At 28.9% G+C, this 12,659-nt stretch overlaps 1 protein-coding gene across 1 annotated transcript; it reads left to right on the top strand.

Moving 5' to 3' along the window:
- Positions 1-10,086: 10,086 nt before the first annotated feature.
- On the top strand, positions 10,087-12,256 carry LOC111890385 (MLP-like protein 28). Its single transcript, XM_023886506.2, has 4 exons — positions 10,087-10,355; positions 10,536-11,003; positions 11,174-11,641; positions 11,801-12,256. The coding sequence occupies exons 1-4, from the start codon at positions 10,169-10,171 to the stop codon at positions 12,073-12,075; spliced, it is 1,398 nt and encodes a 465-aa protein (XP_023742274.1). The 5' UTR covers positions 10,087-10,168; the 3' UTR covers positions 12,076-12,256.
- Positions 12,257-12,659: the final 403 nt, after the last annotated feature.

Genomic DNA, 12,659 nt, shown 5'->3' with positions numbered 1-12,659 from the left:
CATCAAAGTCATTTCGCATAGATTTTATGTTGTACCAACACAAGTTATTCCCATCCTAGAGTTAATTCATATGGATGCACATAGTCATGAGAAAAATCATTTGAAAGTCATAATAGTGATTAAGTCTTCATATGTATGCACGCAAAGATACGTATTATATTTCACACAACAGGCAAGTTTGAAAAACACTTAGTCATTCTTCATTTTACAAAATCATCATTTATTATCCTAGGGATATATATATATATATATATATATATATATATATATATATATATATATATATATATATATATATATAGTAAATACTCACCTTAGTCTAAATCTATTTTTGAATGTGACTTGAGCATTAAGAATCAATGTGGAGCATTATAAATCAATTTGAAGCATTTCTGCTTAAGGTGGATCCATTGGTTAAAGGTTGCATGGCCCCTCGTGATTGTTTTGTTACTCTTTTTGAGCTAAGTGAATATGAATACTCCCTCATGTTGTGTTGAAGTATGTAACATTGATCGAATTATGTTAAATATTACGTCTTTATGTGTGTGTGTGTGATTTTGCATGTTTTCTTGTTTGTTCTATAACAAGTGGTATCATAGCTATGTTTTGTTATGTCGATTGAAGATATGTTGTCCTAAAAATTCGAGTTTGAGAAATTCAATGGTTTGAATGAATTCACTTTGTGGAAGGTGAAGATAAGAGCTCTTCTAGTTTAATAGGGTTGTGAAGCGAATTTGGAAGGAATAAGGAACTACCAAAGAACATGGCTGAAATGATGAAGAAAGATATTCTGGAAGTATACATAGAGCTATTTTGTTAAGCATGACAAACAAAGTAATGAAGGAGGTGGAGTATAAAACATCTACAACTAGGATTTGGGAGAAAATATGTGACAAGTATCACAACATTTTTCTCAAAAATTGATTGTATTAGAAACAACTTTCATATACTATTTGGATGATATAAAGGATCATTTAGATAACTGAAATTGTATCATCATGTATTTATAAGGAGTTGATGTAAAGATTAAAGATGAAGATCAACCTCTCATTATGTTATATTCATTGTAGAATTCTCAAGAGAACTTCGTTGATAAGGTGCGATATTGTAGTACAAATAAGTGTGAATGATGTGAATGATTCTTAATTTGCTGTCTAAAGAACTGAAATAAAAAATTTCTATAGTGAAAATGCTTTCAGTTTTTGGTTCATCGTACACAGGGGAGAACAACAGAGAGAGGTGGAGGAAATAAATGGAAGTCACTTTCCATATCTAATTCTTCAGCTAAGATTAAATGTAAAGACTGCAAGAAAAAGGGGCACTTAATAAAATATTATCCACATAAAAAGAAAAGGATTTCAAGGCTCAATCTAGCATAAATAACATATGTGCTTTTTGGAAGATAGTACCCATAATCACAATAGTTGTTAATATTACTACTAATAATAGGGTCCTTTTGGGTTACACACAATAAAGGTTTAAGAAATAGTTGATAAGAGATAAATAAAATGGACTCTGTTAGGGTGCAAAGTTCTCCATGGATGTGATGTAGGCTTACCCTATTAGGAATGTGTAATGGGTTGAGTGTTTCCTATAAATAGGAAGTGAGATGCTCCCATTTATGTAACAACATGAGAGATTAGTCTAGTGAGAGAAATATTTCATGACCCACTTGTAATAACATTCTAGACTAATGAGAGCTTAAACTGTTTCATTTACTTTCTATGTTCTTGATATTTTTTGGTTCACATAATCGTTACAATTCCACATTAGTCATCAATCTCGGGATCTTACAGATTTAGTTTGTTAATTTATTAGAGATCAATAAATTTATAGAAACTAGTAAATCTTTTAGGGTTTAAAGTGAAATATAGTTGCTTTCTGACAAAACAACCACTCTTTTGAAACACTAATCTCACCTTAATAAATAGAGGTGTTTGGGTGAATTTGAAAGGGTTGGAAAACACTCAAAATTCGTAAAAACCATGATTATGTTGAAACCCTCCTCCACTAGCCAAGGTACGGTGCACCGTTTACTATGCGTAATGTGTCCTGCGACATATTGCTTTTTTGTGCTTCATGTTCATTGTGTTCAGGAGCTAGAAGTGATGTCAAGCTTATCTTGGGTGCGACTACGAAAGAGGATATCCGTGTTGGGCTCTTAGCACTCCTTCTCCATCAAGATCAAAATAAGTTTACAATGTGACCACTTATGGGTTTTCTAGGTTACAATAATAAAATGTACACAACGGATTCATAATCATATTATGTGTACATGCAACTTAGAAGTCTATGGAATTTTGTCAAGTTATAGCAAAATACATACAAAACAAACTTCTAACCTATGCAAATAGAAAATTATAAGTCATAACAGCTAGTTTTTTGCAATAATCAAATAATGCAAACAATCCTCTTGAGTTCTTCCTAGGAAAACAAGCACTAATAATATGGATGCCTCCAATGGTTCAAAACCAAACCCTAGAAACCATAGGATCAAAAATATGGAGAGATAGATAGATAGATAGAGAGAGAGAGAGAAGAAGAAATAGGATGAAAGGAAACTCGATTTCTCTATATAGAGTATGTAGGAATTAGTTTTGGCTGGGGATATTGTCCCTATTTATAATTGGTAGAAACCCTAATTTAAATAATAAAATAATAGTATTTTAAAACAATTAAAATTAGTTTCCTTATCAGCTATAGGAGGCTTCCAAAACCTTTCTGATTCCTCCTCAAAACCGTCCAAGGCATGGGAGGTTTTAAAATTGCCTCCGTTGCTCAACTATTGAACAATTTCAATTCGACCCCTACGCCTTTAATTATTTGTAATTAATCCAAAATTAAATATCAATTAATTCTTAATTAATTATTAGCTATTTCTAATTATGAGGACAACAAAAAAAGACTTTACTTTTATTCACTAAGGATATATCAATTTAGTTAAGACCTTAGACACCTTAAGCCAACTACAACAAGAGTATGTGTTTCTAGATTCTTCTTGTTTATTTTTGTTGCAATAGATCTGGATGAATATGGACCCGGTTTTGGCTTATGGGGTTATTGGTTTATTGCTTCTGATGTGTGTCTTTGCGGCCTCTTAGATCCATCATATCTCAACAGTAGTACCAGAGCCACATACATCTATCACACTTTGATTTTCGTTTTATTTATGTTAACCAATTTGCATGTTAGTAATTTTATTAGATCAGATCATTAAAAGGTTTAAACTATTTTAAATTGCTTAGATTTTATACTTATAAATGAATTAGGGTTTTTTGGATTTTTCTATTACACAGTGTGTAGTGTCCTCCTACGCATCTATGTTAGTAGGTTCACTGTTTACCGAAGCAAAATTTTATTTTTCTATTTCCAGTATGTTTTGGTCACACTTATGCATCTAACTCGAATCTTACGTAAATACGTTTGTTTTACAAAAGTTGGATATTTTTTGCTTGTTGTTTTAATTGCTTAAGTTTAAATTATTAATTAATTCATAAAATCATGACATTGTTGTTTGGATGATCAATCCTATATGAGATCATAGAAACAATGTTATGTCGGCTTGCTTTCAACTTTATGGTTATTCATTTAATCTAAAAGTTGTAATCCAAGTTCAAAATAATTATTTGTTTTGAATTGTATGGATCTAATACAACGAGCCTCGATTTGACCTATGTGTCGTATCTTTGGTTGTGTTTTTGGTCTTTGTGACCTTCATGTAATTTATGTTCTTTTGTAATATGTAACTTTTAAATCGTAATAGTTTAGTTTGAGAATTTATATGAAAATATAATTTTTTTTATTTATTGAAAACCGAAGATCAAGAGAATGATCTAGTAGTTTGGAGTCACATGATGCTCTTGCTGTCATCAAGTTTTGGTGGTTGATTAAGTGGAATCATTGAATTGTCATTTGTGCTTAGTATGATTTGTCTCTCTTATGATTGGCTCAAAGGGAGGAAGCATAGAATCTAAACAAATGGTATCATTACTTGCATTATGTGGTTTTATTTTTGAATGTTTGTTTTCATAAAATTAAAATCACAAAACTGTTAAAAGTTAACAAAGAAAACAATTTTATAAAGTTAATAAAATGAGATAAATTTTGAATGGTTTTCAAAAAGCAAGTTAAAATGTTTTAACTTGGAGAACTTAAATCTCACATTATCTATGAAAACATACATTTGGTTATAATCTTTTAAGGTAAGAAAGTATCTATAGCCAACACATTAGTTGGATTTTAAATAATTTACGTTGTTGTTTATTTAACCTTCAATATAGCTTTCGATTTTTATAACTCCAATTTGGACATATTGATGTATATATTACAAATTGGAACCTTACTTATGTTGGAAATTATACGATTGCAACTAAGAGCATTCATGCCCATTGCCATGTTAAGGTCTTGCAAATGGTGGACAACTCATCATTATACATCCATTTTTAGAAAGTATATCGCAAGCTAAAATCCTTGATGGCACAAAATTATTGCCCAGTGGCATTGCAAATTATACTTTAAAGACCCGATGTAGATGGTTTAAGTCAATATTTTATGCTCTTTCGCAATAATGAAAGAAAGAGTGTTATACAATAAAGAGAACTAAAATCAAATATGAAGAAAAAAAATTTGTAAGCAGGTAAGAAATTATATATATATATATATATATATATATATATATATATATATATATATATATATATATATATATATATATATATATATATATATATATATAGGAATATGATCAAATGAGAACACCAAAAAGGTTGAGAACACGAGAACAAAGTATATTCATTTGCGATTCCATGTATTCATTTGTGGAGCAATGATAAATTTTTACGCCTTTAATTTCAATTGAAAAGAAAAAGCATATTCATTTTGGTTGTGCGTAAAAATTTATCATTTCTCCACAAATGAATACATGACATCACAAATGAATGTACTTGTTCTTGCATTCTCAACCTTTTATGTGTTCTCATTTGATCATTTCCCTATATATATATATATATATATATATATATATATATATATATATATATATATATATATATATATATATATATATATATATATATATATATATATATATATATATAGGGGAGGGTTCATGCGAAAATGTAAATAATTTGCGAGAACACAAAAACAAGAAAAACCTATGATATTGTGTCACCTCAACATTAAATTTTGGAAAATAATTTATCCAAACTTTGAAATACATGATGATAATCGATGATAGATGAGAAATTTGTTTCATATTAGCAAAGTATGATTTTTAACATTTTTATTATGAAAACATGAATTTAAAAATGATGAAGGACGTGAAAAAAATATAATTATCAAAACCGTCTTTAAATCTATATTACCATAAAACCATCCAATGTCAACTTACTATCTTTAATTTATTGCTGATAAATTTATTTTTTTATAGTACATGTGTTTGATTTTTATAAGATAAAATTTATTTTCGTGTTTTCGCAAGATATTTATATTTTCGGATAAACCTATTTATATATATATATATATATATATATATATATATATATATATATATATATATATATATATATATATATATATATATATATATATATATATATATATATATATATCACATATCCTAATAAATAAGTACTTTTAATGTCATGTGTCAATCTATGAGCCTTCCCCAATCTATTTTTCCCACTAAAATTTCTAAGTGATTTTCCAAACATGCTCATTTGGTCAATTCAAATCACATGGAGAAAAATCAGGAACGTGATCTTCAAAATAATTCAAACTCAATTTAAATGCCATTAAAATGATAATAGGATTCGTTGATCTAAAATCATACTCAATTAAAAAAATTCAAACTCAACTTATTGCCTTTTTAAATCCATTTAATTTGCGTCCATATTTTCTGCATTCTTACCATATTTTCAAGGATAAGTGATATTATAATTCGAATTTCAATTATACCTTCCTACGACGCATCTTCCTCACCGATTCGCTACAAAAAGTCAGAACACGATATCGCTAGACGACAAGCAGTCGTCGCCCAGGCGGCCTCCTTGAAGAAAGTCAAGAAGACACCCTATGTCAGCATCTCCGATCTCCCATCTGTCCTCTCTCAGCTTTCCAATCATGAGTCAGATACGGCTACTTGTAGTGATGAGAAGATCATCATCGTTTTAGGAGTTGTAGAGATGAAATCCGTCGCCAACAGCAATTGGAAGAAACAAAACGTTTTGGTCTCTAATGAGTGTAACGAGAAAGTGGTTATCTTGCAGAGAACGCACACAGTATATATATTCCATATCTTAATCATACTTTCTTTGTTGTTGTTGGTTAAATCTTCAATCTTTCCAGTGTTGTTTTATTGGCCTTTTTACGGTTAATTTGAATCATCATGTGTATAAGTGTTCCGATTAGTATTATTGCTGTCAAAACTATGATAAACATCTTATATAATGATAAGAAATAATTTTGAAAAAACTTGCATTAACACTTTAAAATTTTGAAATTTTTGATGATTTGTTAAATCAACCGTTCTAAGCTTTTTTTTTTTTTTCTAATATAGCGTCTTACTTTGAGTTCTATTTCCTTATTTTTATGGATTTCTATATTTTCTTCTTATTAAGCACTGTACAATGTTATAATTTTGTTTGTATTGAACCATGTGAGAGATTTGATGGATTCATAAATTTAGTGTTGCCCATGTTCATCAATAAGACTTTAGATTATGATATCAATTTTGATCACCAGAAGATTTTAGATTGTGATATCAGTTTAATATGATTTGGAGCTTGGCTTCAATAAATTTAATGTTAAATCTGACTTGGTCGATTATGCCCTTGAAGGTCTTTCCCATGTGAAGTTGATGCTTTGGCTAATATAAACATTTTTTTGGACCCATGGACTAGAGGTGTTCAAAACCGGATATCCGAATTTCGGATATCTGAAAATTCGGATAGTTGATTTTTGATATCTGAATCCGTATCCGAATTTTTCGAGACGGATTCGGATATTAAACTGGATATCCGAATTTCATTAATTTTAAATAAATATCCACATTTGAACATCCGATCCCTAAAATCACCGCAACTTTTAAAATTAAAAAATAGCAACTATGTTAAATCTTGCGACATAGATGGATATCGATAGCAACAAATAAATATATGTAGCATTTACTTAATAGTTTTTTATTATAAGCCAATGAACATGATTATAACAAACAAATATATAATGATTGTAATTGGAAATGTTTGCAATAAAAGTTTGGAAAGAATGGTCACGAAAAAGTTGAAAATGGTGGGGAACATTAGTCCATTAAGCTTGTCAATATTTCTAATTTCTCATTTTAAAATATTAAAAAATAAAGAAAAATTATTTTTTTCGGATATCGGATATCCAAAATATCCGAAACTTTATAAATTCACTATCCGAATCCGAGAAACCGGATATCCGAAATTCGGATATCTGAAAATCCGGATATCCGAAATTTCGGATAATTTCGGATCGGATATTTCGGATGCGGATATTTTTGAACACCCCTACCATGGACCATATAATATATATCATGTTTTACTAAAGTTTCAAAGAAAGTAGTGATTTTTACATGATATAAGTTTATTATAGGTTGTATTCTTTCATGTCTTCTTGACCAGGTCAATGTGGAAGGGTAGGAGTTGAATTACACATGAAGAAGATTTAACAAAAATGGGGAAAGGTAAATGAAACAATGTTGCTGAAACTATGTCTTTTGAAACTTGACTGATCGAATGGAGTTCTAAAATTCATAATGGAGGCAATGGAAACTGTTACAATTTATATTTATTTAGTGATTTATTAAAGTTTTCATGTCTTTAATTGATTTGCAAATTTTCAATTAAATTTTATTACATCAAAAATCTTTAGCCGTTTTGCTATGAGGACAGTGGAAAAAGTAGTACAACTCAAAAAAATTAGTAATTTATGCCGGTTCCTTAATTATGGTTGGCATTATAGCATATTATTTTCTAAACAAGATTTTGATATCCATACTCTAATGATTTTAAGATTTTTGCATCAATTAGCTGCCAAAAAGAGATGTTATTGAGCTTTTTTGTTCTTTTTATCGTAAAATCCTCTTGGAACTTAATATCAAATACACAATTAAAATTTGTATTTAAATCAAATAAACATTTATAATTTGTGTTTAAAAAAACTAACCAAACTTTTACCTTTAAAAAATAATATATTTTTTTATATGTATTTGATTGGTCAGTACAATTTTGAATTATAAATAATGTTTTTTTTCCTCGACCATGATTAGTCATTAATAATTGTATGAATTTCTTAATTAGTTACTAACCCCTTTTATATCTGGATTTTGCTTTATATTTAACTAGTTTATAACCCGTGAGAACCACGGTTATAAAATTAATTAAACTTTCATATAAAAAGTCAAAATTATTAATTAATTATTTTAAATAAATTATTATTTAAGAGAAATTTTTTAGTTATATAAAGTTATAATAGTTTATTTAAATAAATACATGAAGTTATAGCATCTTATAATATGTATTAAATATATTTTATTTTTCAATCTAATGTTATTAATTTAATATAATTAGAGTGAGAAAATTTAAAATTTGAAATTTTAATAAAAGAATCAATTATTAGTTTAATGTAATTAGAGTGAAAAAATTTGAAATTTGAAATTAATAATTAATAGGTTGACAAGTGGCATGATAAGGATATATAACATTAATGATGTGTTCTAATTGTATGACACTTATCAATAGGAGATTAAACCTATTCTTTTATTAGAATAGAGAGATATTTCAAACTTTTTTGTTGTGAGAAAGCGCTAATTTTTCTACTTTTTGTAAAATAAATTATAAATATTTGATTACTCATTTATAATTCCGAATTATAAAATAATATTTTTATTACTTAATCTTGGTTTCCACGGGTTTAAACCTATTCAACCTTTTCAATATATGCAATACTCATTTTTGTTTATTTTAGGTTTTAATATTCCAATTAAACTAATCAACGAACAAATAATTATAATTATGATTTTGATAATACAACCGTGTAGTACATGGGTTATAACCTAATATATATATATATATATATATATATATATATATATATATATATATATATATATATATATATATATATATATATATATATATATATATATATATATATATAAACAAACAAAATGAATCTTTAGATAATTCATAAGAAAAAATTCCCAAAAAATCATATTCATTATTCATTATTAAGTGAATTAAAAAAAAATATATATTTTTACGACAATTTTAATGAATATAAATAAAATCATCATAAAAATTAATAATCAAGATGTTTTTTCGGAAATTTTTTTAGTAAATCGTGTTATCTATTATTGTTTAGTAATTTATTTGTTTTGTTCGCTATCAAATTATGCCGAAAAAAACTTTTTGTCTATATCCTAAAGAGCCGTTATCTCATAATTCTTTTTAGCATTTTATAATGAATACAAACAAAAGCGTGTGATCACATTTTCTGATAAATAAAACATGTAAACCATTGATGATAAACAAAATCATGTAGTAATTATAATATAACGCAATTAATTCCATTAAAAACGTTTACATCTCAACATGGTGTGGTTGCTTTTAATATTCATGGTTTTGCCGGTAATAATGGCACTAATCATATCTTCATTTTTAGTAAACCTTGATGATCAATGTGCACATTTAACGGTAAATTTCTTTTAATGTTTAAAAAATAATAGTAATAACATTAAGTAAAACAAAGCTAAAAAAATATTATATTTCTCTTACAAATATGAATACTGACGGAACATCATGAACTCTAACCACCATATAATGTTTAGGCAGTCTAATGTTTATAATATATTTATAGAGACTTTAAAACAAAAGTGCTTCCAGCCTACTGGTAACGTTCTCGTTTGCTTTCCATCCCGAAGGTAACCTAACTCGGAGAACCTACACGCCCCACCCAATAGTAAATAATTATTCATATTACTTTTACCTATTGACATGGTTATTGTAGAACAGCTTCTCTTTTTTTTTATAAAAAAAAAAGCATATTCTGTGGTATTTTTGGGAAATGATTTTCATTTTATAAAGGCCAATGTGCTCGTAAGTTTTTTCCTCATCCAGAATTTAAGATTCCACAATCACCTAACCAAATGACTCTTAATGGAACTTTGGTTAAGGAAACAACGATCAAGTCAGATGGAGATGCATTCTTGGAACTATTTTGCTACAAACCATACGAGATATCAGATATGTGCCCACCCAGTATCCAAAGTTGTGATATACTAGATGGTAAATGGGGTTCTCTCGGATCAGTCATTATCTGGAAATATAGTCATAGTAAGTCCTCTAATCTTCAAGCATCTATTGATAATATAATCATTTTCAAACTTCTAGTAAAAGGAAAAAATACAACGGGGGTATGCTTTAGAACTAATATTGAAGTTTTTCCTTTGGTTTTATAATGTGTTTCTTTTTGCATGATGTTATACGATATTGAATGTGTTTCTTCTTACATAGATGGCAGTGACTGTACAGCTAAAGAAGTGATTGAAGAATACGATACGGAGAAGAAATTAGTATGCTTCAAAGTGGTTGATGGGACTCTAATGGACTATTACAAGAGCTTCTTCTTGACTATTCATGTAGACACAAAGGGAGAGAAGCACTCGGTGACTTGGAAATTGGATTACGAGAAGCTTAATGAAAATGTTGAAGATCCGAAAACTTTGATGGATTTTTGCCTTAATGTCACCAAAGATATCGACAATCACCGGCATAAGCATTTTAATGAAAGCGAGATGAATCTGAGTGGAAACTTGGTCAAGGAAATAGTGATCAAGTCAGATGGAGATGCATTCCTTGAACTATTTTGCTACAAACCATATGATATATCAAATATGTGCCGAAGCAGTATCCAAGGTTGCGATATACTAGATGGTGAATGGGGTTCTGTGGGATCAGTCATTATTTGGAAATATCATCATGGTAATTAAGTCCCTTAATCTTTAAGCATTCATTGATAATATAATCATTTTCAGACTTCCAAAAAAAGAAAAAAAAAAAAAAAAAACAACGAGTATGCTTTAGAAGTACTACCGAAGTTTTTCATTTTGTTTTATAATGTGTTTCTTCTTTCATGATACTATACGACATAGATGGGATGGACTGTACGGCTAAGGAAGTGATTGAAGTAAATGACAGGGAGAAGAAATTAGTGTGCTTCAAAGTGGTTGATGGGACTCTATTGGATTATTACAAGAGCTTATTCTTGACTATTCATGTCGACACAAAGGGAGAGAAGCACATAGTGACTTGGAATTTGACTTACGAAAAGCTTAATGAAAACGTTGAAGATCCAAAAAGTTTGATGGAGTTTTGCCTCAACGTCACCAAAGATATCGACAATAGTCAGCATAAGCATTTTAACGAAAGTGAGATGAATCTGAGTGGAAACTTGGTTAAGGAAACAACGATAGAGTCAAATGGAGATGCATTCCTTGAACTATTTTGCTACAAACCATATGCTATATTAAGTATGTGCCCAAACAATATCCAAGGTTGTGATATACTAGATGGTGAATGGGGTTCTGTTGGATCAGTCATTATTTGGAAATATCATCATGGTACTCAAGTCCCTTAATCTTTAAGCACTCATTGATAATATAATCATTTTTAAAGTTCTAACAAAATCTAAAACAACAGGGACATGTTTTATAACTTCTACTAAAGTTTTTCCTATTGTTTTTTAATGTGTTCTTCTTTCATGATGTTATACGACATAGATGGGAGGGACTGTACGGCTAAGGAAGTGATTGAAGCAAACGACAAGGAGGAGAAATTAGTGTGCTTCAAAGTGGTTGATGGGACTCTAATGGACTATTACAAGAGCTTCTTCTTGACTATTCATGTAGACACAAAAGGATCGAAGCACTTGGTAACTTGGACTTTGGCTTACGAGAAGCTTAATGAAAACATTGAGGATCCAAAAACTTTGATGGAGTTTTGCCTTAAAGTCACCAAAGATATCGACACTCACCAACACAAGCATAACAACTAAATTTCGATATGAAGAACAATAAAGACTATTGAACGTTTATTTTAAGTGCATCTCAACTGTCACTATGGTCATGTATCATTCTATTTCTGCAAGAAAAACTCTTTCTTAAATGCTTTAATCAGATTGTTCTTGTCCTATGACGAACAATATATGTATAATAATATTTAATGTTTAATATAAATATATTGTCTTGATTAAAAGTTATTTGCTTCATTTTATCGTTTGTTTTGTTATTATTTTTAATCTATATCCTTAATAACTTAAACAAATTTTTATTGATTTGTCAAAAGCACCACGTTGCAAGGCCGCATGGCATCACTAACTCACATTCATTGATTATAACAATCTCTACTAAGCTTTTGTTTTCCAACATGTCATTCAATTTTGAGAGACTCTTCGATCGGTTGCAGTTACGAGTTATATTTGGTCGTTTATTGAAAGTCTTTGATCTTCCAATTGTCATTGTAACCTGTCATTTTTGCATATTTAAATGATGTATTTTGGACAATCTTTTCAATAAATAATTTGTTTATGTTTGCTCATTTGTATAGTTTATTGGTTGTTGATTTGTGCATTTTGGTTAA

This window comes from Lactuca sativa, chromosome 4 (genome assembly GCF_002870075.4).
Source record: "Lactuca sativa cultivar Salinas chromosome 4, Lsat_Salinas_v11, whole genome shotgun sequence".
Lineage (NCBI taxonomy): Eukaryota > Viridiplantae > Streptophyta > Magnoliopsida > Asterales > Asteraceae > Lactuca > Lactuca sativa.
This window is presented reverse-complemented; position numbering and strand designations above follow the sequence as displayed.

Bases quoted from the DNA above. Each gene is read 5' to 3' on its own strand.
- LOC111890385 (XM_023886506.2), top strand. From the start codon at position 10,169: ATGACTCTTAATGGAACTTTGGTTAAGGAAACAACGATCAAGTCAGAT. The intron at 11,004-11,173 runs GTAATTAAGTCC...TATACGACATAG, and splicing joins TATTTGGAAATATCATCATG to ATGGGATGGACTGTACGGCT. The intron at 11,642-11,800 runs GTACTCAAGTCC...TATACGACATAG, and splicing joins TATTTGGAAATATCATCATG to ATGGGAGGGACTGTACGGCT.